Source organism: Erpetoichthys calabaricus, chromosome 1, assembly GCF_900747795.2.
Source record: "Erpetoichthys calabaricus chromosome 1, fErpCal1.3, whole genome shotgun sequence".
In the NCBI taxonomy this organism is placed as follows: domain Eukaryota; kingdom Metazoa; phylum Chordata; class Cladistia; order Polypteriformes; family Polypteridae; genus Erpetoichthys; species Erpetoichthys calabaricus.
The window spans coordinates 341,214,588-341,242,368 of record NC_041394.2 but is presented as its reverse complement, the minus strand read 5'-3'; the positions used below and the strand labels follow the sequence as shown (position 1 = coordinate 341,242,368).

At 40.7% G+C, this 27,781-nt stretch overlaps 1 protein-coding gene across 3 annotated transcripts in view; it reads left to right on the top strand.

Annotated features, from left to right (window-relative positions):
• Positions 1 to 1,177: 1,177 nt before the first annotated feature.
• LOC114667538 (gastrula zinc finger protein XlCGF52.1-like) overlaps positions 1,178 to 27,781 on the top strand; it is a 99,523-nt gene continuing 72,919 nt past the window's right edge. The window contains exons 1-3 of one of the 3 annotated variants that reach the window (XM_051926716.1): positions 1,178 to 1,273; positions 12,887 to 13,355; positions 20,419 to 21,495. In XM_051926716.1, coding sequence (XP_051782676.1) covers positions 12,929 to 13,355; positions 20,419 to 21,035 — 1,044 coding nt within the window. In that variant the 5' untranslated portion in view covers positions 1,178 to 1,273; positions 12,887 to 12,928 and the 3' untranslated portion in view covers positions 21,036 to 21,495. Of the gene's footprint in view, positions 1,274 to 12,886; positions 13,356 to 20,418; positions 21,496 to 27,781 lie in introns of those variants that run through there. The other 2 variants (XR_007934803.1, XR_007934804.1) reach the window with 2 other exon arrangements.

The window sequence follows — 27,781 nt, the reverse complement described above, 5'->3', positions numbered from 1 at the left end:
TAGAGCAAGGAAACTACCTGAGTAAATGTAGGCCTATGAGAGCAAGGGACCACGAACAGAGTGAAAGTGGACGAGTGCATTGATTTGAACGAATTGTCTTTTAAATGTCTTTGCAGAGAGTTTTTGGCTGTCAATGAATTATTAGTGATATTTTCTAACTTTTGTATAAACGTCTTTGTTAAAAAGGTCAATATATAGGCCTACAGGGTGGTCCAGATCTAATTATGCAAATTTCATTACGCTATAACTTAAGTTTATTACATAGAGAATTCACAAAAAAATTATTTTTGTTGCCGATAGATGGCAACACCTGCCCTACATTAGTTTATTACAAGATATTTCGAACAATTCGTTTGTCTTGCATTGTTTTCCTGCATTGCATTAAAAGTTGCATAATTAGATCTGTACCCCCCCCCCTCTCTCTCTCTCTCTATATATATACTGTATATATATATATATATATATATAATATATATATATAACTATATATATATATATTACAGTATTTAAATATACACAATATAAAAATGTTCTATCTTTATTAAAGAATATACTTTATTACTAAACACTGGCACACCACTACAATGAAAATCACGCGCAGTGTACCTGCAGACTTAATGCCATAGCTGTGCGGAAAGAAGCAGAGGACAGGTGGCTGCGCGCGCACGGCACTCGCAGGCAGGACGGCACACTTTGTACGGAGCGCGCGTTAAACCAAAACAGAAATAGCGCGCAAAGATCGAGAAGGATCGGAGAGGAGGAGAAAGATCGAGGATCTCGATAACAATCACACTTTGGCGTGCCTGCACTAAAACAGAAGGGCCGCTGAATTCTACGGGGCACTGCTATCTTCGTAACAAGTATTGCGTGCTGGAAGGACTTACGGATTCACAGGTGGATTTGGGTAAACGAGCGGGCAGGCGATGGAGACTAATGAGCTGCCCGGTTAGGGACCAGAACGCCTCCGCCCCAAAACTAAAAGACACTCAAATACGGCTCACTTGCCTCTGCTACAATCAGTGATTTGATTCTCCATAAAACCACCGACTGTCCTTGTCGATGCTCCTAACTGCCTCATCGCTCTCTGGGGAGTGCTGAGAAGACTTTAGAAATCACATGGGGTGCCGCGTGACGTCATACAGGGCGACGGAAAAGAGAATGTAAACGAGAGAAAAGGCTGTCATCGAGTGTTTGCAAGAGAACTGAATCGCGTCACCGAGAGGCAGGCAGAGGACAAGTGCTCGGGGACTTGAGGACGCCGCTTTATAGCTGTGTAAGTAGCTCACAGCTGCATGCGACTTAAATGGCAGAGGAGCAGCGTGTTCGTGTCCCATCAACCCACCACCAATATTTCCCGTCGGTGAATCTAACTGTGGCTCACGCCATTTCTATTTATTGTCCCCCAAAGCCCACCGTACGTTATCAAGTCCCATTTTTACTTCACATCGCCGCCCTAACCGTCTCATATTCATTCCTTTAGTTGTGACGAGGTAAAATTAGCTTGACGTTCGACATTCTTTTGACATTTGAACGTTGAAGCTTCGTATCTCCGTAACGAAAATAGAGTGTTATTAAAATCAGCTATGTAAAAAAATCACATTTTTCACAAAATTTGTTTACAAGCGTTTCATTTTTCCAGAAAGGTTCCTATTTTGTGTTAAAATCAAGAATAGCCCTCAAAACGCAATGCAACTCCGAAATGGATACAGAATGCACATAAGTCGGCACCAATGTATATACTTCTTCTTGTGAATTTTATGACAGACTTTACATTGCTTGCGATCATTACTAGTTATTATTTTTTAATAACGTATGCCAATGTAAAGTCAACAGAGTAAAAGCTAAAACCCGCATCAATCCGAAATTTATTTATGAATAGGTCAATGCCTAACGCGCATTTTACAACTCATATTTTTTTTCCTTTTTATTCAATCGAAGACCCTTAAAATGTCATGAACAAGACCTCCGGAATTCAACAGCCTGGCGCTACAGCGTCACTTCTCAAACACTGTAGGTATGCATTTCAAAATAAAAGATCCCCTTAATAATATCTTGACATTAAAGGTCTTCGATTGAATAAAAAAAGGAAAAGTATAAGTCTATTCTATACTTATGCTGGCGATTGTATGTGTATTTTGCACCCATGTCGGGCTTTTATTTAATTTTGACAGGCTTTTTTAATTTTTACGGAAAAATGGAAGGAATTAATAAGGATAAGATTGAGCAGCACGTGGAAACAGCTGGAGTTTTACTGAACAGTCAGCATGGGTTCAGAAGAAAGAGGTCGTGTTTTACTAACATGCTGGAATTCTATGAGGAAGCAACCAAAGGATATGAGCAAAGTGGAGCTTATGATTTTGTTTATTTTGACTTTCAGAAAGCTTTTGATAAGGTGCCACATGAAAGGTTGGGCATCAAAGTAAAAGAAGTGGGAGTTCAGGGTGATGTATGTAGATGGGGGCAGAATTTTCCTGTTTATTATATTTCAGCAGTTTTATCATAATAGATTGCAGTTCAATATAAATGTATTATTCTGTAATGGTGCTTTTTTGGCAAAACATGTCCGCAAAAGCCTTCAGATTAACTATTCTTGACTCCGTACTTAACACCTCTGTCTTTTAACAGTTGTGAAATGAAAAACTCTGTGACTCTACTGTTGGAACGACTTGTGGAAACTTTCTTAAAAGGAGAGGTCTGTTATTTTTCTCACACTGAAGATGACCCCTTAAAGGTTTGTTTCTGTCCTGGTGTCTGTATAAATGCAGGGAATTCCAGTTTCTGTATTACAGCCTGCCCAAAGAACAGGCCTCTGAGTTGCTTTGAAAGCTTGCATATTGTAATCTGTTCAGTGAGCCATTAAAGGTGTCATTTTGCTTGACTTCTCATTAGAAGGTTCATGAAATGGACCAAGTCGAGTTGTGTTTCTAAGTTCTTTTCCCTGACTCTGTTCTGCCTTTTGACTTCTCCTCTTCCTCCTCCTTCTCCTTATCCTAATCTGTCTTTGTGGATTTCTTAGCAGAAAATGAATTTGTTGTAACACGTCAGCATAAATTCATTGAGACTGTTAAACCTAATATATGCAACGCAACAATTTGATTTTTCTTTTTTTTATATACTTTGTTAATCCCTGAGGCCTTTTCACAGTTCAACACAAATACACAGTTTTAACTTCACCATCATTGAACGTCTTTTTAAAATTTTGATTGCATTTTAATGAACACTAATAGATTTTGTAAAAGTGGAAGGGGGAGAACTAATATCCAGCCATCCATCCATTTTCCAACCCGCTGAATCCAAACACAGGGTCACGGGGGTCTGCTGGAGCCCAATCCCAGCCAACACAGGGCACAAGGCAGGAACCAATCCCGGGCAGGGTGCCAACCCACCGCAGGGAGAACTAATATGTCTGGCTAAAAATCAATGATGTTTAACATTTACAGGCTACAAAGTGCATTCCAACACTTGGACTATGGCAGTGCATGATAGTCGGAGGATGGAGATACTAAATGGTGAGAAGTGGGGCGATTAATGGCAGCAAACAACTTGGCTATCTAAGTTAATTTCTTGTAATCCTAAGGGAAATAAACCTTAGCAAGGGAGAGAAAATAGATTTTCTGAAGAAATGCTAATAAAAAAACAGAACCACCACAAGTTCCCACCATGCATGGAATTTGTTGGGTAAACGCTTCTCTTCAAGTGCAGTGTGAATGTAGCAGGATGGTGAAAGTGATAAAAGTCAACATGTAGTGAACATTTATAGTTCTACATGGCGCTTCTTATCAGAAGAAAAATAAACTGTTGGGGGTCATGGGGTGCACTTTTTTTTTTTTTTGTGGGGTTGATTGCACCACAATATAATGGTTCACTGCAATAAATGTGCAGGTGATTTTGCAATTAGTAGACTTTTTAAATACATAATGGAATTTATTTGTTTCATTTAAGGATTGTGGACAAGTAAAAGGTAAGACAAATGACTTATCTACACAAAGAATTTGCCAGTTGCCATGTGTAGCAAAGGACTACTGTGTCTGTGAGGAGTTCAGGACTTGTAGTGTTCAGTCCGGAGTGTTGGGCAGAACACTAAGGCAGAGATTTCCACAAAGCAGCTTAGATTGAAATTGACTTATTTATTTGAAGATATGCACGTGTATTTGAATAGGTATATATTATACGTGTGTGTGGTCTTCAATAAAAAGAATACATAAATGTTATTGGTAAATTACACAAAAGTCCACTAGATGTCAGTATTACTCAAATTAGGCACTAGCTTATCGGTAGTACGAGATCCAAATCAATAAAGTTTATCAGTAAACAGTATCAACAAACTTATAGTAAAGTACATTAATGTAACAACATAAACTATTATTGGAAGACTATTCAATAGTGTAAATAACACTAAGGCACATTACCAACATATAAACGTTACACAGTACACTTTAAACAACGTTGCATCTTAACGTATAACAAACATACAAGTCAAACGCAAATGAACCCACCTCTGGTCATTAACGCACACTTCTTACTCTTAGTTATTACAAACAAATGGTTCTCTATGTGGAAATGACTACTGTAGCACATTTGCATCTCTTTCGCTTTTTGAACATCCCATAATATGTGCTCTCGTGCATGCTGGGAGGTGTTACTTGAAATGTGAGCCGTGTCTCTTGTCTATTGCTGTCTCTCTCATAGACATAGAATTACTAGACGCCTCATGACCAGCAGCATCGTACGTCAACGTCGCCGCCATATTGCGAGTGGCACTGCTGTGGAGTGAAGTAATAGATAAAGATGCCTCACGCATGGGCTGCTTGGGATTGTACAAACCGCTGTACGCTCTAAACCAGATCACAGGGATTACATTTCAAAGGTAAAGCTAAACAATTGTTTTGGTTATATTTGGCCATTAGAAAATCGTGTTTTATAATCTTAACTTTAGCTACGCCAGGCTAAGCTAGCAAAGCTTTGCATTTATGTGCTCAAGTGAGCCTCCAAACAACATTTTGGCTAAATGTATTTAGTCACTAACTATGTAGATTGTTGTTAGCTGTTAACCTTTCTCAAACTGTGAAGGTTTCCCAAAGAAATCCACCTCAGGAAGCAGTGGGAGGTAGCCCTTAGACAGGATTTTGAGAAAGCTGTCCTGTGATGTGTGCCGTGCTAGTTTGGTAACAGATGCTGTACCGGCATCATATGATCAAAGCTACCATTTGCTCACATTATAAAACAAAGGAGGTTTGAGGATTCCTTCTGAGGGTACAGTCAAGGTGGTCAAAGTCGCTGAGCGTGTTATCCGACAGTCGACATTAAGGCAAGCTGTCAGTGTATCTTTGATCAATCAGTTTGTTTGGGCTCAGATTGGTTCAGATGATGTGTTTTTTCTCAAGGAGCACATTGAGCAAACACAGTTTGAAATTGACAACCATCATTTTATGCTCATGTCTTTAGTTGTGTCTGTCTTCCACAAACTAAGGCTGCACCATATTGCCAGACTGAATACTCTCAAATTACAGAGTGGCAACACACAGAAAAAGCTACGTAAGACAGTTCTGTTTCAAGGATTTTAGATCCTATCCTGTAAATATTTAAGTAACCACATTGTGTGTGTGAGAGAGAGAGAGAGGAATGAGTGAAATGTTTTCAGAAATTATTAAGCCAATTTGTATACAATAAAATTCTTTATTTTTGTCAGTGAGTGTATCATTTAACTGTTAAAAGAAAGACACACGAAGATAACTTACAGTAACAGTGCAAAATTCACAATTGGTATGCCAGTTTGAAAAGATAAGTTTTGAGGGCAGTTTTAAAATGTGTTATTGAATCGAGCTGACGAATATGAGAGGGAAGAGAATTCCCGAGTTGAGGAGCACAATGAGAGACGCTCGAGCTCCCATAGAACTGAGTTTGATGTGCGGTACAGAAAGTCGAGCTGCAGATGAGGATCTGAGTGAGCGAGAGGAGTGTAAGTCTGTAGGAGATCAGTGAGGATGTGGAGAGCTTTAAATGTTAAGAGCAATATTTTATATTGTATTCTGTAGTTAACAGGGAGCCAGTGAAGTTGAGAGAGAAGAGGTGTAATATGTTCAGTGGATTTAGAACAGCAGGTTATTATCCTGGCAGCAGAATTTTGAAGAAGTTGTAAGCTATGGATACGTTTTTGTGGGATGCCAGATATAATAGCATTTCAATAATCTATACTTGAGGTGACACTGGGCATTAATCGATACTTCAGCACTGTGTTGCATAAGAACAGGACAAAGTCTAGAAATGTTTTGGAGATGGTGAAGGCAGTCCGAGAAATGTTACTTATATGAGAGGAATTATTTAATAATAATAATTATTATTATTTAATAATTACAATTATTAGTGTATAAATGGATATAAATAATTGCATTTAAACGATTGGCCAAAATCTGTTGTATGTAAACGATACTGTTTTCGATGTTATTCTTTATTCATGAGAAAACCCGGTTTCCACATCTACCTGTATTAGTTTAAGTGGCACTTTTGCCACCCGCAATATGGCGGACGCGCTGACGTATCGTGTCCACTCGGCAACACAGTGAATGCGGCGTCCATCTATATATGTCTATGGTCTCTCTAACACCAGTAGACCGTCCAGCTGGACTTCATGTGTTGTTGAACGAGAATAAACCGAGTTGTGATCTGCCTACGTGTCGTATTCTCTTTGCTGCTTCATCCCATTTTGTTTTTTCTCACTGTTGGGAAGGCTGCTGCATGACTTACTTATCATCTGAAAGAAGACGACGATTAATAGGCTCTCCTTTAGAAATGTGGGCTTTCCTATTGTGGAGAGCGTGCAATTTGTATTTGTCTGAAACATAATAAGTCCAATTTAGTGCTTTTTCATACACTTTGCAGTATTTTTATTTATTAGGTTATGATGTCCCGTTTACTGCATAGAACTTTTCACAACTTTATTTCAACTCGCTGAAGGACCAGTGATGATGTTATTTTAAATCATTTGCTTTTTAATCCGCTTGTGATGCTTTGTTTTGTAAGCAGGGTTAATAAAGTAGTACATTATGCTGATTTGTAAAGTCGCCGATTAAGACGGGTTTGGGAAATGTGAACAAAAGTTTGTACGTTGCATACATGCAACTTGGGGTTCCTCATTAATCCCTAAGATTTGTCGCTTTCAGGAAACGCAGTCTTGATAAGGAAAAGAGGGAAGCGAGTGGAGTCTGTGAGCTTGAGAAGGAATGCAAATGTAGATGCAGTCCGAGAAAATCTTACTGTTACTCATGCGTTAACTTGACTTGAAATTTAACTGATTAAGTTAGGACATCATCATTAGTATGTGCGTCTTTATAAAGTAACACGGCTTGACATTTTAAGACCTGTTTAATCCAATGTAGACAGAATATATTTGCATACATTACTGGGTGACAATTTAGATAGATTTTTTTTTTCTTTTAAAGCTGTATCAAAAGTAGCAAAATCCCATGATTCAGTGCAAAAGCTCAAACCACTAATGCCTACTAATATGTATTAGAGAAGTGAATAGAGATTTGTGGTTAGTGTTAGTGCCTCACAGCTCCAGCAGACTGAAGTTCTGAACCTTCGCTATGTTTACGGCTTGTGTGAGGTTTTCAAGTGTGCCCTGGGTTTTTGTTTTTCTACTTTCCACAAGATGCATTGATTTAGTGGACTGACAAATCTAATTTGAATAGGTGTGGTTGTGGTCATGAATGCTAGTGTATGCTATGAGGTCCCACAGTTCGTTTCTGACCTATAGAGGTACTCTGGCTTTCTTCCCATCAAACTACTATATAATGAAACACTAAGGTTTGTGTGTCCATTGGCACAGAGCAATCTGATTGGACAGTTTGGCTTTGGTGTGATTGGTCAGTTTGGCTTTCATAATGCAACGAAAAAAGAAAGTGTGAGATGCATGAGGAAGAGTAAAGGATACATGCTGTGAGAGTTAACTTCAAAACCGGAAAGTATAAAATCAAACATCAGAAAAGAAAGGCACCTCAAAAGTAACGAGAGTTTAAGAAGCAGATGGGAGTGCTCTTGAGAAAGTGGAACCGGTGAACAAATGTTCAGGCACAGGCAAATGAGTGAGGAATGGCACTGCAAGTACATGTAAATACTTTTAAATTATTCTATGACCTGTCATCAACAGGTTCTGTGGCTAGTATCCTAATAACATTAAACCAATCTAGACGAGAACAGGCCTTTAAACCCAAAAAAGCCTGTCAGTCCGATAGATAGATACTTTATTAATCCCAAGGGGAAATTTACAAATTCTTCTAAAATAACATCAAGTCGAGTTTCGAAAGTCCCTAAAGTCTTACTGTCTTTCACATTACTTGGTCGCTTATTCCAACTGTCTATGGTTCTCTGTGTAAAGAAAAACTTCCTAATGTTTGTGCGAAATTTTACCCTTAACAAGTTTCCAACTTTGTCCACATGTTCTTGACGAACGCATTTTAAAATAACAGTCTCAATCCACTGGACTAATTCCCATCATAATTTTAAACACTCCAGTCAGGTCTCCTCTTAATCTCCTTTTGCTTAAACTGTAAATGCTCAGCTCTTTTAATCTTTCCTCATAATTCATCTCCTGTAGCCCTGGACTCAGCCTAGTTGCTCTTCTCTGGACCTTTTCTAGTGCTGCTATGTCCTTTTTGTAGCCTGGAGACCAAAAACTGAGGCCTCACCAGTGTGTGATAAAGCTTAAGCAGAACCTCCTGTGACTTGTGCTCCACATATCAAGGCGCTATATAACCTGACATTCTGTTACCCTTCTTAATGGCTTCTGAACACTGTCTGGAAGTCTATAGCTTAGTGTCCACTATAACTCCTAAATCCTTCTCATAAAGTGTCCTCTCGATTTTCTGACCTTCCATTATGTATTCAAACCTCACATTTTTACTTCTTATGTGTAATACTTTACATTTACTGACATTAAATTTCATCTGCCACAAATCTGCCCAAGCCTGTATGCTGTCCAAGTCTTTCTGTAATGATATAACAAATTCCAAATTACAGTCATATGAAAAAGTTTGGGAACCCCTCTCAGCCTGCATAATAATTGACTCTCCTTTCAACAAAAAAGATAACAGTGGTATGTCTTTCATTTCCTAGGAACATCTGAGTCCTGGGGTGTTTTCCAAAACAAAGATTTTTAGTGAAGCAGTATTTAGTTGTATGAAATTAAATCAAATGTGAAAAACTGGCTGTGCACAAATGTGGGTCCCCTTGTAATTGTGCTGATTTGAATGCCTGTCACTGCTCAATGCTGATTACTTGCAACACCAAATTGGTTGGATGAGCTTGTGAAGCCTTGAACTTCATAGACAGGTGTGTCCAATCATGAGATATAAAGGTATTTAAGGTGGTCAATTGCAAGTTGTGCTTCCCTTTGACTCTCCTCTGAAGAGTGACAGCATGGGATCCTCTAAGCAACTGTCAAAAGATCTGAAAACAAAGATTATTGAGTTTCATGGTTTAGGGGAAGGCTACAAAAAGCTATCTCAGAGGTTTAAACTGTCAGTTTCAACTGTAAGGAATGGAATCAGGAAATGGAAGGCCACAGGCACAGTTGCTGTTAAACCCAGCAGGTCCGGCAGGCCAAGAAAAATACAGGAGCGGCATATGCGCAGGATTGTGAGAATGGTTACAGACAACCCACAGATCACCTCCAAAGACCTGCAAGAACATCTTGCTGCAGATGGTGCATCTGTCCATCGTTCTACAATTCAGTGCAATTTGCACAAAGAACATCTGTATGGCAGGGTGATGAGAAAGAAGCCCTTTCTGCACTCACGCAACAAACAGCGTCGCTTGTTGTATTCAAATGCTCATTTAGACCAGCCAGATTCTTTTTGGAACAAAGTGCTTTGGACTGATGAGACAAAAATGGAGTTATTTGGTCATAACAAAAAGCGCTTTGCATGGCGGAAGAAGAACACCGCATTCCAAGAAAAACACCTGCTGTCAAATTTGGTGGCGGTTCCATCATGCTGTGGGGCTGTGTGGCTAGTTCAGGGACCGGGGCCCTTGTTAAAGTCGAGGGTTGGATGAATTCAACCCAATATCAACAAATTCTTCAGGATAATGTTCAAGCATCAGTCACAAAGTTGAAGTTACTTATGCAGGGGTTGGATATTCCAACAAGACAATGACCCAAAACACAGTTCGAAATCTACAAAGATTTTCATGCAGAGGGAGAAGTACAATGTTCTGGAATGGCCGTCACAGTCCCTTGACTTGAATATCATCGAAAATCTACGGGATGATTTGAAGCAGGCTGTCCATGCTCAGCAGCCATCAAATTTAAGTGAACTGGACAGATTTTGTTTGGAAGAATGGTCAAAAATACCTCCATCCAGAATCCAGACACTCATCAAAGGTTATAGGAGGCGTCTAGAGGCTGTTATATTTGAAAAAGAGGCTCAACTAAGTATTGATGTCATGTCTCTGTTGGGTGCCCAAATGTATGCACCTGTCTAATTTTGTTATGATGCATATTGCATATTTTCTGTTAATCCAATAAACTTAATGTCACTGCTGAAATACTACTGCTTCCATAAGGCATGTCATATATTAAAAGGAAGTTGCTACTTTGAAAGCTCAGCCAATGAGAAACACAAATCCAAAGAACTAAGAGGGGTTCCCAAACTTTTTCATATGACTGTATGTAATTAGTGTTTTAAATGCTTTATTTTATGCAGAAATCCTCAGTGGACTGATCTATATGTGATTAAGAGTGTTTTAGTGATATTTGGATACACTGGATGGAGACACCTGTTATTATTTTTCCCACTTGAAGAGAAGGAAATGGATGCTTCCTTTATGTGAAAACTTGTTATCAAAACGTTCCAAGTACAGCATTTTATGATGATAAGGAGTGGCTATAGTTGGTTTCCACTAAATTGATATAGAAATGCAATTAATGTATCTTACGCTAAACCAATGCATAAAGCAAACAAGGTAGAGTGGTGGCTCTGTGGCTAAAGATCTGTGCTGGTATCTGGAAGGCTGCTGGTTCAAATTCCAAAGGGATCCTACTCCTTGAACAAGGCCTTTTAAACTGCAAATTTTTTCCAGGGGGTGCTGTATAATGGCTGACCCTGCACTCTGACTACTTAAGGTCATGTGAAATGGCAAATTCCCCTCGGGAATTAGTAAAGTATTTCAAATAAAAAAAAAAAAAATTCTGTTTTACTTTTAAACACTGACGGACATCACGGGACCTTAATGTTACTTTTACAAAAGGAAATCAGCACTGCAGTTTGAAGCTAATGCTAGCAATAATGGTTTTATAAAATCTGTTATTGCAATCAAATGTTTCAATTGGCTTGGTGGGCAATAGCAAGACTTTCTCAAGGTTTCTTCTATTTTTTCCCTACAAGGGTTTTTTTTGGGGAGTTTCTCCTTGTCTTCTTAGAGAGTCAAGGCTGGGGGGCTGTCAAGAGGCAGGGCCTGTTAAAACCCATTGCGGCACTTCCTGTGTGATTTTGGGCTATACACAAATAAACTGTATTGTATTGTATTGTATTGTATTTTGACCTTATGATTGGGTTTAGTCAATTACCACCAACAATCAAACGTTGGCACCATAAATTACACATTTTAGCATAAGCTAGAAGCCCTGTGTTTCACTTGCTTGTCTTATGCTGCATGTTGTGCTTTCCAGCAAATCTTCCCCTTCCTGACCTGCGTCTGTCTCTTGGGCCCTTCTTGTATAAACATTCCTTAATATACTGTGAGATCACAATTCTGGGACCCCAACAACACTTTGTTTAATCCAAACAGTGAATACTGCTGACCCATAACTGTGCAGAGATCCTTTTTACTGCTTGTTGGACCTTAACTTTCAAGTTTATTTCACACCTGATAATTTGATATAAAGAATAATGAATTGTTAATATGCCATGAACTGTCTGACTTGAAGGGCAGCACGGTGGCGCAGTGGTAGCGCTGCTGCCTTGCAGTAAGGAGACCTGGGTTCTGTGGACGAAAAAGGCACACTGAAAGCAGGCAGATAATATTTCTTCAGTTCTCTTTATTATTCATTCGGAGTCACAGTAAGTAGAGATTCAAAGAGCATAACTTATTGCCGCAAAGCTCAATTTGAACCCTGATCAAAAGCCAGGAGGGTTTTTTTATACTTCAACATCTCATGATTAATAAGACAGAAAAACATCCTTATCATCTAAGTAAAGTTAAACAATATGTCTGTTGTGCTAAGCATTATCTGTGTTCTCAAAGCTAAGCACAGGAGAGACGCCTTTGCATAAACTACATGTACTTTCTGCAGCCTTGTGACCTTGTCCCTGAAACATTCACTCTGAGAAAGAGAAAACAAGAAACAGCTTAGATTTTATTCATGTGGACACTATTTCTCCTGAACCCTGGAATAACATATTTTTGTTAGTTCATAAGCCAAAGCGTCTCTCACTGGCAAGTTATAAATTAGTTGTTATAAAATTCTAATTAACTATACATGGTGCTGAGGAGAACATTCTTCTTCTACAGTTCTCTTCCTGTGTCCTCCCTGTGTGGAGTTTGCATGTTCTCCCCGTGTCTGCGTGGGTTTTCTCCGGGTGCTCCGGTTTCCTCCCACAGTCCAAAGACATGCTGGTTAAGTGCATTGGCGATCCTACATTGTCCCTTGTGTGTGCTCTGCGGTGGGCTGGCGGCCTGCCCAGGATTTGTTCCTGCCTTGTGCCTTGTGCTGGCTGGGATTGGCTCCAGCAGACCTCTGTGACCCTGTGCTAATGGGTTGGAAAATGACTGACTGATTAACTGTCTGACTTGATGTAAACCAAACGTTTGTTCTAAAATGAAATTCAAATGTCTTTACATCTGGATGATGCAACTTTTATGAAATTAAGTCTTGTGCTTTCTGCAGGGAGAAAGAAAATAAAAAGCTGCCTTTAATTGTAAAGTCTAGATGGATGTAAAAGAGGAGATGTGTGAGGCTGACCTAAATACCATGGAGATAACAACTGTGAGTATTAAAGAGGAGGAACGTGAAGGGGAGCCTGTCCACCCTAAACAGGAGAGCCTGCACATTAAGGACGAGGATTGTGAATTTGGGTCAGTGGGCATTAAAGAAGAGGCTGTAGAGAAGTGTGTCAGCCTTGAGACGCACATCCATACAACTATGGCGAGTGTCAAGGAAGACAACCTTCATGATTTCTGTCAAGATGGACAGGTGACCGGGCTAGTCTCTTCTCAAAGCAGACACTGCTCTTCTCCGAAGCCTACTATAGGTGTGAAGTCTGAATCATTGCAGTCTGAAACGAAGAGGACTGAGGACATTTCTCTTGTTAGAACTTTGGAAGATCAGTCACCATCTAAAAATCAGTCAAGAAGAAGTAAGTATAAAAATATGTGCATTTTTTAGGGTCTGGAGTTAAGTGTCTAGAAGGAGGGTTGTTTGTTTTTTTTTAATGAGAAATATAGTGAAATTGCAGTCTTTTATTGTTTGTCTAATGGAGTTTGAGAGTTCATCACCTACTGAGAGACTTCAACAGTCAAGCTGGGGAGCAACAGAGATAAGGAGAGAGGCATGAGTGGAAGCAATGACCTGTATGATTTGAGCCCAACTGGTGAATTGTTCTTGGATTTCTGTGCTGGTCATGAATTGTCAGTAACAAACTCCATGTTTTATCGCAAGGTTTACCATGTGCTTTCTTGGTACTAAAACACGTTAGACCAATGATCAGTGATTGACTGCTGTGGCATTGTCAGCCACTTTCTGTGAGGCCACATTTTATGGACATTTGGGCAATGGCAGTTGCTGAGTTATCAATGAAAGCTTGCTTGACATTGACCCGGCTCGGGTGGATTACACGAAAGTGTAGTGAAAGAATCTTTTTAGAAAGAGCTCCTTCTTCTGCATCACGGCAGGCTTGTGGAGCATAGAGTCTGAATAGACTACGTTCAGGACCTCCATAGTGGAGGCCACTGCAAGGAACTCTAGACAGATGCTCGTTGGTGTTGGTCATGATGACCGCCCTAGAAGTCATTGGAAGACGGTAAGCTCTTATACTGAAGAAAGAGGTCTTTCCTGTAACCTTAGCAGGAGAACCTCAGGAAGCTGAAGTTAGCCTCAATGTCGGACATCTTTGTCCCCAAAGGCATTTTACTTTAACTTTTAGATTATTCATTGCTCCTCCTACCATTCCACAGTAGTTTGAGGGCCTCCTAAATCTCTCCGACACGCCATGCTGTGAGGAAGCAGAGCCTGGGGACTCTGAGGGGGATTCACCCATTACTGGAGCAGAGATTAGTTGGATTCAACATTATTGTCATTGAACAGGTACAACAAAATGCAATTTAGTTTCTAACCAGAAAGTGCAAATACTAGACTAAGGTGCAATAGACAGTGGGCTCAAACAGTACATTAAAGTGCAACAGACAGTAAGGTGCAATAAGTTAGCATACAAATGAGAATATATATCTATATGATAATTGACTTTACAAATAGTAGCATGTAAAAAGAAGAGTATATAGATGTGATCACCAGTACAGATACACGGTATGAATAAATATAGATATTTTTATATTCAGAATAGATACACATAAACAAGTGAAAATATGCATAGAGTACAGTCAGAAGTTATTGATATTTAGAAAGGTCGGCTATTGAGTGGTAAGGGTTGAGAGTCCAGGATGGTGATGGTGTTATGAGTGCTACTGTTCCTGAGCCTGCTGGTGTGGGACTGTAGGCTCCTGTAGTGCCTCCCTGATGGAAGGAGGGTAGACAGTCCATGGTTGGGGTGTGAGGCATCCTTGATGATGACACGAGCCTGTTGCAGACACCATGTGTGCTGCAGGTCAGTGATAGTCGGCAATGGGATGCCAATGATGTGTTGGGCAGTTTTCACCACCCATTGCAAGGCCTACCTGTCGGCTACAGAGCAGTTGCCATAGCACATCGTAATACAGTTTGTTGATATTCTTTGAACAGTGCAGCAGTAAAAATTCAACAGAATTTGAGGAGACAGGCAGGCTTTCTTTAGCCTCTACAGAAAGTAAAGTCACTGTTGCATTTTCTTAACCAGTCTGGAACTGTTTATTGTTCAAGAAAGGTCCTCAGAGATGTGGGCACCCAGGAATTTGAAGCTGGCAACACACTCCACCTCAGCCCCATTTATATGGATGGGAGTGAGTCTACTGCCTTTAGTGTTCCGGTAATCCACATTGAGCTCTTCTTGATGTTGAGGGTGAGTTTGTTGTCAGCACACCATGTTACCAAGTTCTGGACCTCCTTTCTGTAGGCCGACTCGTCATTGTCACTGATCAGTCCTATTACTATAGTGTCGTCTGCAGACCTGATGATGGAGTAGTAGCCATATAATGGGATGCAGTCATAGGTGAAGAAGGGAGTAGAGGAGTGAGTTGAGCACACAACCCTGTGGAACGCCAGTATTCAAGATCAGGGTAGAGGATGTGTGGTTGTTTAGCCTGACATGTGAGGATGTGTGGTTGTTTAGCCTGGGGTCTATTGGTTAGAAAGTCCAGTGTCCAATTACAAAGAGAGGTACTGATGCTGAGATCATTGAGTTTAGTTACCAGATTGGGTGGGATGATGGTGTTAAATGCGGAGCTAAAATCATCAAATAACATTCTGACATAGGAGTTGTTGTTGTTGTCCAGATGTGTCAGGGCAGAGTGAAGAGTTGAAGATTTGGAAAACCTGGTAGGGATCTGAGGTAGGCTGGATTTGAGGTGGGCCAGAACCAGTCTCTTAAAATACATGGCGATAATGGGGGTGAGTGCAACAGGGTGGTAGTCATTCTGGATCCCTGAAGATAATAGTTTAGGCACCAGTACAATCACTGTGAACTTAAGGCGTATGGGGACGATAGCTTGGGCCAGAGACAGATTGAAGATGTTCCTGAAGACCTTGGACAGTTGCCCATTTCAGGCCTAAGCAAGCGCCCAAATATGCCATCCGGACCAGCAGCCTTGCAAGCATTCCCTTTTCTCAGTGCAGATTGTACAGTGGAGGAGGTAAGTCTGAGGGACTGGTTGGCTGGGGAAGAGGCAGTTTTGGTTACAGGTGTTTTATTGTCCTTATTAAAACGAGCATAAAACTTGTTTAGCTTGTCAGGAAGGGAGATATTATTTGATGTTGAAGTTGTATTTACCTTTATGTATTCTGGTCTGGATTCCTTGACACATAGGTCTGGGGTCAGAGTTTTTGAAATGATCCTCTATTTGTTGCTTGTATTTCTGTTTGGCCCTTTTTCCAGATGGCTCTGGATGAGCTGTAGCTGTCGGCGTCGGCAGATCTGAAACTGGAGCTGCGAGCTTTCAGCAGGAGTCTAACTTCTCTATTCATCCAAGGCTTCTGGTTAGGGAAGGTCTTAATCTGGTTGTACATTGTGATTTCATTAATGTTTGTATTGATGTAATCTAGGACAGAAGAGGTCTACCTCTTTCAATGTCCACTTCCGAGTCCTGAGGGGCACTAGTGGCACAAAAGCTCCAGTCTGTGTGCTAAAACCTATGCACTGAAGCAGGGCCTGCCTCTTTAGGCCAAACTTTTACTGTCCTCACTGAAGATCTTGTGCATCTGATAAGTGGTGTATATTTAGGGAGGAGGAACAGGGAGAGGTGATCTGATTGTCCAAGGTGGGGCAGTGGAAAAGCCTTGTAGGCTTCAGTAATATTTGTATACACGTGATCTAAAATTCTGTCACCTCAGGTGGGGCAGGAGACGTTTTGGTGAAATTTGGGGAATACAGTTGTAAAGTTGCAATGATTGTAATCTCCTGCAGCTCCATTTGAATGTGCCATTTGCTCTCTGCTAACAGCAGCAGGCAGTTCTTTCATTGCAGGCTTAGAGTTGTCAACCGATGGTACATACACAGCAGCGATAATAATAGATCTTCATTCCCTGGGCAAGTAAAAAGGTCTACATTTAATCATCAGAGCAATGACTCTCTGTTACAACAGTGTCTGCACACCAAGCATTGTGAGTTCTGAAGATGGTGCATCCCTCCAGTTCAATAGCAGTGTCTGGGATACAGTCAATTAACCACGTTTCTGTGAAAAACATGATGTTGCAGTCCATAATATGCGAGTGTGAGATGATCCAGAGTCATCATTTGTCTAGCTTGTTTGCTAGAGACCGAACAGTGGCAAGAGAAATGCTCGGCAGAGATAGATGGTGGAGGGTTTCCTGAAGCTTCACCCGGATATCCCCACGTTTCCCTCTCCTTTGTTTACAATCTCGATGTCGCTGTTGGGCTCTGCTTTTCGGAAGAGCTGATTTGCTAGACTGTGGTGTCCAAGCTATTTCCAGAGGCAGTTGAACGTTGTCCAGTGCTGCATTTTTGCAAAGGGAGCCAATATTCAGAAGTTCTAGTTGGCTATATGATGAATTTGCACAGCTGTATCAGGAAAAAATAAATGAAAATAGTAACCATAATACTAGTAATTCACAAAAACTGTGAAGATGCAGGGTGTCGTGATGCACATGCACTGTCACCAAGGTCTTGTTCACTGAGGTACTTAAAAAACACTCCTTGGTAGCAGGACTCCAGGGATGGATGACGTTCGCCCTGAGTTGTTAAAGGCTCTGGATGTTGTCGGACTGTCTTAATTGACACTCCTTTTTAACATTAAGCAGAGGTCAGGGATTGAACCTCTGAATTGGCAAACTGGGTGGTAATCCTCATTTTTAAGAAAGGAGAGGGTGTGTTCCAACTTTAGGGGGAATCACTCTCCTTAGCTTCCTTGGGATGGACTATGCAAGAGTTCTGGGAAGGATGATTTAGCTGTTGGTCAAAAAGGGAGGAGATCCCTCTCTTGGTTTAGGATATGGTGCTGCCTCTAGCGGGGAAGTTTAAGTATCTTGGGATCTCGTTCACGAGTAAGTGAAGAAGGTAGTAGGTAGATCGACAGGAGGATCAGTATACTGTTGGATCTGAGCCGAAAAGTGAAGCTCTCGATTTACCAGTTGATCTAGGTTCATACCCTCACCTATGATCATGAGGCTTAGGCAGTGACTAAAACAACTAGATTGCGGATTGTGAAGACCAGGGGTGCGCAGATCCGCCCCTAACTGACACAGGCAGGCAGGGACACAGGCTTTTACCACACAACACTCCTTTTATTGATCTTCCCCTCGGGATCCCTTCCACTCTGTTCCCAATATAACAACACAGTTCTAATATACAGTACCAAACACTACAAGGTTGTCTTCTTCTTCTTGCTTTCCTTTTCTTTCCTCTTTTTCCACCTCCACTCCCTCTCTGGTAAGCTTAGTCTTCTTCCTCCCAATTCTCACCCAAGATTAGCAGTGGCTGGCTCCTTTTAAACAGGTCCTGGAAATGTTCCAGGTGATTCATCAGCATTACCTGGAATCACTCCCAGGTGTAATGGAAATCTGTTGCCAGACTCCCCCTGGAGGCCTCCATGGGTGAAGCAACAGGGCTGCATGAAAGTCTCATTCCTAGTCTGCGCTGGAGGAACCCGTGGTGATACAGCTGCCCAGGAGAGCTGTCCTCCATTATCCCGCTGGCGTCCCGGCCAGACAACGACCGTGGACCCCCAACATAAGACACAAGCGGCAGAAATGAGATTATTTTAGAGTGTTTGGTGGGTCCAATCTAGAGAGAGTGTGAGAAGCACAGACATTTTGGAGGAGCTTAGAATAGAGCTGCTGCTTCTCCGCATTGAAAGGAGGCAGTTGAGGGAGTTTGGGTATCTGATTAGTATGCCTCCTGGACACCTACCTGGAGAGGTGTTTTGGGCATGTCCAACTGGAAGGAGACCTCAGGGCAGAACCCAGGGCACATTTTTATGAATTCTATCTCTCATCTGGCCTGAGAACACCTCTATATCCCCTGGAGAAGGTGGTGGGAAAAAAGGGATGTCTGGACATCATTGCTTAGATTGCTGACCCAGATAAGGATAAGCAGAATAAAATGGATGGATGCTGGATTAACATAATTTGGATTTCTAACATTTATGTTATGGCATCACATTTATGAGTGCTTTGTTATTCTCAGCCTCGACTGATGTGCTTCTGAGTTCTGAGTGTCAGTTCTGGTTGCGAGTTGGTGACCTGGATGGCAATGAAACAAATTTGGATTTCTTACTGAAAGCTGTCAATTTAATCCTTATTGTTTAGTAGTAATGAGATTACCAGGGTATGCTGGCGTGTATGTACCAAACAACTATTCAAAGTATTGACTGTGCAGTCCTACTTTCTTGCACCACACTGGAAAAGATGGTGATATGTGGTGGGATGTGATTGTCAAGAATGATCTGAGTCTGAGTTTTTAGTTATTAAATTTTTGTGGTAGTCAAGATTGTCTATAAAAACACCATATTTGATCACACACTTGCCTAGTACCAAAGTACCTTGGGCCAGATGTTAATGATAAGTGGTAGTTTTGTTGCCTACTCTGTCACACACGTTCTGGATATTTGGGTCAAGAGCGTTGCTGACTTGTCGATCGATCACCATTTGGTACTGAAATTACACAGGTGGATGAACCAAATGGGCAGTGAAAACCTCTTTCCAAAATAAATTAAATTCTACAGGTACAGCTGAGTATCATCAGAGAAACCATCAGAATGAGCAATAGGGCCTAATGATGTGGTGAACAGAGAGAAGAGCAGAGGACCCAGCACTGGTCCCTGGGGACCCTCATTCATTTACATACAATAAATACAAAAAAAAAATGATGAAACAGGCAATAAAACAACATATTTGATTTTGATTAACATAAATAAATGAGAGTACATGCCCTTAGCCATTCTAATAAAGAGTATAAGCAAGCCAGTCCTGGCTTCACCTGCCATTCCCAGAGCTCCAGAACAGACACGCATAACTGGTGATCCCATGTTTTCTCATCCTCTACTTCTTCTCACAGACCCCTTGAACTCCTACATGCCTGTGCATTAATTGGTCACATTCTTCAATCCTTTGTCTGTCTTTGGGAATTTAAATAAGCCATTTTGCTACATACTTTTCATGTTAGTGGCTTTAGTGTAATTGTAGACAAATGTCTGATTATTAAAGGTGTGTTTCATGTACTTGGCATGACACTCTGTTGTACAAATGAAATTTCTTCAGTATTATGATATGTAGTGATTTTAACATTTTTCTTCCTTAAATAAAATATGAGCAACATGTAATTTTGAATAATATTTTAAATGGATGATGCAGTTCTACAATATAGCTATAAAATGTGACCCATAATGTTATATATTGACCTATCATATGTCCTCTAACTAGCTTACTATGAGTGATTAAGTGTCTTTCTCCAGCATTTTCAAGATTGCTTATGCATGTTGTTCCTAATTTCAGCTGCCATTTATTTAATGATGTGACTAATGATGTGTACTTTAATATCAATAATAGATCAGCAGGTTGAAAAAAAGCTTTTAATGTTCCTTTTAAATTTCATACAGGAGACAAATCACACTGCTGTTCTAAATGTGGCAAACAATTTTCTTCTTTAAGAAATCTTCAGGGTTGCACAAGAATTCATGCAGGAGAGAAGGTATATTGCTGTTTGGAATGTCGCAAACAATTCCTTGACAAAAGTTCTCTTCAGAAAAGCCCTGATATTCACAGAGGAGAGAAACCGTATTGCTGTTCTGAATGTGGCAAACACTTTTCATTGAAGTGCACCCTTCAGAGACACACAAGAACTCACACCAGAGAGAAGCCATATTGCTGTATGGACTGTGGCAAACAATTTTCATTGAAGAGCAACCTTCAAAGACACACGAGAATTCATCCGAAGATGAGATGTATTGTTGTTCTGAATGTGGGAAACGATTCTCCCAAATTGAGAATCTTCAGACCCACACAAGAATTCACACCGGAGAGAAGCCCTTTTGCTGTTCTGAATGTGGCAAACAGTTTACGGCCAAGAGCAGTTTTCAGAGCCACAAAAGAATCCATACAGGAGAGAAGCCGTATTACTGTTCGGAATGTGGTAAGCGGTTTTCGCAGTGGAGCAGTCTTCAGTGCCACAAAAGATCCATACGGGAGAAAAGCCATACTGCTGTTCAGAATGTGACAAGCGGTTTTCTCAGTGGAGCAGTCTTCAAGGTCACAAGAGAACTCATACGGGAGAAAAGCCGTATTGCTGTTCTCAATGTGACAAGTGCTTTTCCCAATGGAACAGTCTTCAGGGGCCACAAAAGAATTCATACAGGAGAGAAGCCATATGGCTGTTCTGAATGTGGCAAGCAGTTTTCACACAAGTGCAATCTTCAAAGCCACAAAAGAATTCATAGCGGCCCCACCACAATGGAATAGACAAGACCACACAAAGGTACTGTAGCAAGGAAAAAACAAGGAAAACACACAATCCAGTGGAAACTCAAGGAGATCATGGTCTGCTGCTTCAATGCAAGTGAGCCTGGATATGCCAGGAGGATTAATGTAAAACTGTAATGCAGGAATGTAATCTTGAGTTCTAAATTGGATAACTGGCATGAATTTAAGAGATCTAATTACAATTATTAAAGAAGGAAAACCAAAAAAGTAAACATGAATTTAAGAGATCTAATTACAATATTAAAGAAGGAAAACCAAAAAAGTAAAAACATGAGTACTTCAAAGTACAGCAAAAGAAGAACCAACATGAACACATCAACAACCAAGTTTAGTTGCAACACAGATATTAAGATATTGGAAGGAGGAGGTGAAGGCAAGGATGGCAGTTAAACAAATTGAAAGTGACAGCGGAAGTTTTCATTAATACAATTTATTAACATCCACTGAATATATTGACCTTGAACAAAATTTTGTTACCAAAGACTTTGTCCCAGAAGAAATATATAAGTAGTTGGGGTTCAATGAAGGAGCAGATCTAAACCTTAAGGCAGTCTGTTGACAGAGAATACATCTGTAAAACACCAAACATTGAAGATTGAAAGTAACAGTAAAAAGTTTAAGTTCCACAGCAACAAACATCAAAAGAAAATCATTCCAATGGTCCATGAAGAAGTGCAACTGGAATTAAAAAAAAAATCAAGAGTGCCCCAGATCTTAAAGAGAACAAGCCAACAAGTACAAATGACACGATTACAGGAGAAAGAAATCTAGGAAATTAAAGTGGAGCCTCCTGTATGTAGAAATCTTCAGAAGGGGAAAGTGACATGAAGTACTGTAGATCCAAATGCAGCACTACAAGTAAGGTCAATATGGCCATAAGTGAAAGAAAAGCAAAATTGGCTGCTAATAATGGCCTTAGCAACATTAGATAGGAACCGGTGCAGTTCAGCAAAACTCATTTAAAGCAACACCACAGAAGAAACTCTGTAAGGAAGCATCAACAAAAAGACCCTCCATTGTGATGAAATAAAATGAGAAAAGGTAGAGATTCCACTTGGAGTGGAGACCTTGATCAAAGTGTATATGAAAGCAGTGAGATCACACAGTTTTATCAAAAATACAAAAGTGCAGAATTATATATTAACAAGTGAGGACTTGAACATCACAATGGCAAACAACAATTTCCCGATTCACGCAGACATTCAAGATAGCCAAAACCTTAAGATAGGATATGGAACATACTATTCAAAGGCCATCCAAAAAAATTCAATTGAATGTTCAGTGAGGGCACTCTTAAATGTAATATCGTCACCAGAAAAAAACAGAAACACAAATGTTTTGGGGAGAATATATGAAAATGTTCAAGAACGTAATTATGAAGCAACAAAAATAATCAAAACACAGATGGAAACCAAAAACATCCAAGTGAATGGAATGGAATGGCATGAAGTAACGACGAGAGAATTTCCACTAAGATGTATGGTCTTGCCACTGATCTCTGGCAGCCTTATGACTCCTACTAAGATGTGAGATGGTCATTTAGCCATGCCAACCGTGATGCCTCAGTGCCCAAAACTATTTGCACCATCAAGCCAAAAGAGCATCTTGTACTTAATGGCCAAAATGGACCAGGGCAAGACAGATGTGACTTTAAAATGCAAAACTGTGTATTCAGTAAATGCTCTCAAAACAAAAATAGTGTCTTCCCGGTGCAACAAATAATTTTAAAAACATTCTAATAAAAAAACACAGGAGTAGCATTAAAGAGTGTTATCAAGTAAGAGAGTTTTGAATTAAAAGATCATTGCACCAAAAAAGGGAATTTATATTATCCTTCATGAAAAGATTGGGTATATTGACCCCCAAGTGTCACCACAGCTCAGCTCGTCCAGGTATATTGGGTCAGACGCCAGCAACCTGAACACCGCACCATTGCCCAAGCTCACACACACCTCCACCTTTGTCTTTGCACAACGCTCAACCATCCGTTTCTTCCTCCAGGACAATTCCGATTTCTTCAGTGACTAAAGTTTTCAATATGATCATCAGTTCCAGATATCCTCTAACTTTCTGACTCTCTCTAGACATTCACAGCTCTTCCGTGGCCCTTGCTCTGATCTTCTTCTCATTATTACTTTCCATCTTACTCGAGTGTTCTTTTGTTCTCGTCCCCTTTACTTGCCCCCCTCTATTTACATTAGTGGCTGCCATTGGGCACTACTAAACAGCATTGAGCTCATTAAGGTGAATGCACTTATGTGCTGGCGCCAGATCACCCGCAGGGCAAGTAAAAACTAAAATCAAATAATACCTTAAACCTCTAACACACACTTCTGTGACATGCCCTGTCACACCAACCTGATCAATCCTTTTAAAGTTCAAGAGCTTTTTACTGAGTCATATCACCCTGAGGACTCTTTCTAAGGGTCACAAGCCTCATTTTGATTTACCCCATGCTGATGGTTCTCTCTAAGATACATGAGCCTGTGCCGGTCTTATGACTCTCACTAAGAGGTATGAACTGGTCACTTAACTATACCAATCTGACAAATCCTTTTCCAAATCCTAAGCCATTCCACCTTAATCCTTCATCCTGGTGGTCCCAACAGGGCATGTGAGACAGGCAAACCATTTCTAGACCTGGACAGCAGCAGAACCATCGCCCCATATGAAGGACAACTGGGCTTGGAATCATAAAGTGACTTCTTCAGCAACACCCAGAGCTGGGCACTCCATACTTCCAGCCTTCGGTCTGAGGCTCAGGCAATGCCTCCAAACACTGAGTTTCTTTCAGAGTGTTGTTGTCAGCTTTTAAAGACTCTTAACCTGAGCTTCTGAGAGCTTTCGATCTTTTACCAAAACAGCAAACCTAACAAAAGGCTGTATTGATGCATACACTAGGGTGGACAGTGTAAAGTTAGCAGCAATGGAAACTGGGAGAAGTGAGCAGGTGGAGGTGGTAGCAGACTTTGGAGACCGGGTGGGAGCTGTAGGCTTACACCCCGCACTCACGGCAGGTTTACTTCTTACAATAGTGGCTGGTTTCCGGTGGGTCTCTCTAGCCCAGACGGGATAGCACTCTAGTAGGTACTCGACAGTACTTTCATGAACACACACACATTCTTTAAATTTAAATACTTGTCATCCTCCAGATCAATTCTTCTTGCCTAGAAAATGATGTCTTTTTGAGATTGTCTTCTATGTCTCTTTGGTGATTGTACTTGTGAACAAACAATTGGTGATAAGGTAGTGTTTAGGGCATTTAGATAATCATGGAAGTGGCCATCCACTGATGGCAAAGAATTCCATAAGGAGTTTTTCTCCTAATGGGGACACGTTTTTTTTTTGGGTGATGGTTCATTTTTGTTACAAGCTCAGAGCCTCAAAACCTTCTAAAAATACCAACTAGAGGGGGATATCACCATTAAACCCTGGCAAGCAATAAGGGCAAATGTAGGATCTTTAAAAAAAAATAAAATAAAGGTTTATTCCACAAAAAGCCCTTTTACAATGTGATGCTCACTCCCACCACAGGAAATAACATACAATGACTGCAAAAGGCAAGCGCATTCAAATACAACACCAGACCCTCTGCTTTTATAGGACGGAGGGCAGTTTCTGGCAGTGATGGGCAGGTGGTCCCAGCTTTTCAAGAACCACCCAGAAAACACAAGGCACATAACAACCTTACACAAGATGTATGTGAATTTCCCTTTGGGATTAATAAAGTATCTATCTATCTATGTAAAGGATATTGCAAATCATAAACATATGAAATTGTAACGTATAGAAATAAATAAAAAATCTACAACAAAGACACAAAACAAGTATCTGAACCCCAGCCATGGGAGGAACCCTAGTTCAAATATAACAGATGAGCTACATGAGCCCAGGTACTAGTCTCTGCAGAACACTGACCCAAGGGGGCGGATTTCAAGTACTGGAAGTGTATTACAGTGGGCGGTCTCAATGCGTTGTTCTGATTGGCTAAAACAAACACTGGGTGGATTTCAAGCAGAGTAGGCGGGTTCCATTGGAGTTTCTGATTGGCTAAAACGACAACTGGGCAGATTTCAAGTTAAGTATCTGATTGTCTGTATGACGGGACTTCTTATCATACCGGAAAAAAATCTTAGTCTGGATGCGTGCAGCACAGCATGCAGAAACAATTGCGGCGGATCGGATGAAGTACATGACCCCCTTTTACTGTATACAAGGACACTGCAAGTCCCCATCTCAGTTGAATTAAACATTGAAATCACACAGCACAAGACTTGGCATTAAAAACAACATATAAACCACAACCAAGGCAGGTAAAAGTTAGTAAAATTGATAATCATGTAAAAGATAAAATATAAAGTGCTTAAAAGTGTAAGGTGTAATGAGTGCCAGATTACAGCAACCAGTACATGTATTATGAACAAGATTTATTTGAGTATGGATATTAAAGATGTTCAAAGTTATTATTGAACGACTGGAATTCTTTTTGAAATAAGCTGTTCGGCAGTCTGTTAGTGCGTATTTTGATTGACGTTACGTTTTCCTGAGGACAGAGGTTCGAAGTGTTGATGACCGGGATGAGACGTGTCCTTGATGATGTTCTTTGCTCTGCTATGGTACCGGGTGTTGGCAATGTCCTCGAGTGAGGGAGCCATTTGTTTTAAAAGCGGGTGTTAGGTTTGTGGAATATCTACACATGAATAATCGTATAAAAGGTAAGGTGCATGAGCATTGCACAGAGACAGAAATTATATAGGAGCTAAATACACATCAATTTGAATATTGTAGCAGAATATAAATATATTGGACAAAAGAAATATTGGTATTGTACAGTCATATTACTGTGCTAAGGGGATGGGGAGGTAGACAGAATGTACACATAACACAGTGACGAGAATAAATGTAATGTTCAGCGTATCTGACATTGACATCCGGAAGAATGGTAGGTTGAAAAAAAAAAAAGCGTGCTCAGCAGGAGATCGTGTGAGGATGTGTGTGGTTATAAACTGGAACGGTACCGCTTAATGCAGAGCAAAGCAGGCACATTACACATCCCAGCTCATCGCATTTTAAATATTGAAAGTTAGTGGCGGAACCAAGCCGTTACAGTTGTATTTTGCAGGTTGCGTTCCAGTTTCCCTGTTTTTTCACCGAAAAAAAGGTTTAACGATGATTGGATGCTTGAAACAAGCCCATACAGCTTGGGGAACGCCCATTACGTTCTCTGATTGGATGCTTGAAACCTGCCCATACAGCTTGGGGAACGCCCATTACATTCTTGATTGGATGCTTGAAACCCGCCCATACTGCTTGGGGAACGCCCATGTTATTCTGCAGAGACACACTTCTCCATGAGCCTGGCATTAAACTTTGCCACCCTACTGACAACCTCGAAGATGTACAATCCCATAGCATTAAATTCTTAAATACACAATGCCTACTTCTAAGTACATTGGCTTGGCTCCCAATTCAGATACATGAGTTGCTATTGATCTGTGCCGGCCTAATGGCCCCTTCTGAGCCTGTCAATGATCTGTGCCAACTTGATCATTTCCTTTAAAGTTCATCAGCCTGGCACTGTGCCTTTAGAACGCATCAGCTTATCAGTGAGGCGTGTCACTCTAATGAAACCTTCTCCTGGTAAGATCCTCTTGGTGACCTGTCCCGGCACCAGGGTATGGCTGAGTGTAACAGAATTTGCAAACACCTATAACAAAATAACAGTTTGCAGTGGAACAGAATGACAGAGAAAGGAAATTTGTATAGACCAATAAAATACTTTTTAAATAAAAGTAATCCCAGAGTGCTGTAAGGAATGCAGAAATCTACATGTGGCTTGGGTTGACTGTGGAAAAGCCTGCCATAGCTGCCACACAGTGAGCGTCTCAAATTCTTGGACGTGTATAAAATCCACTCTGTTGTGATAAACTTAACTACCAATGAGGGAGCTTTGCCCCCTGCTCGCTTCGCTCACCCGAACCCACACACCCCCCTCCCCGGGTAGCCTTACTTGCCAGCCACTTCACGTCTCTTCCGCTCACAATGTGAAGAGGGGGGCTGAACGCCCCTCAAGGAGATGTGGTTGCTCCTCCAAAACCCCCTCTTAAATGGTTATACAATAGGAAAGCAATAGTTTTTGTTTTTTACCTCCTCTTTGCTCAGTCAGCTGCTGGCTTGCTGCTGCCATGCCGCGTGATCTGCAACAACTGCTCTTTCTTCTTCACTTAGTCATTGACGTGTCATCTAGAAAGTATTTATAAGAGTTGAGAGCATAGGACGTGTGTCTGATAAAAGCCTTTACACGACTGAGAGTTTAGATGTCCGTGGTCTAATTTGAAAATGGTTGTAAGTAGGGCATGTCTTGAAAGAATGTCATGTTAAAAGTCCCAGCGAGACTGTCCAGGGACAACAACAATCTCATCTTTTAATTCTCATGGATACGCCTCTTCATTGGGAAGAAACACTACTTTTCCCTGATGGCAA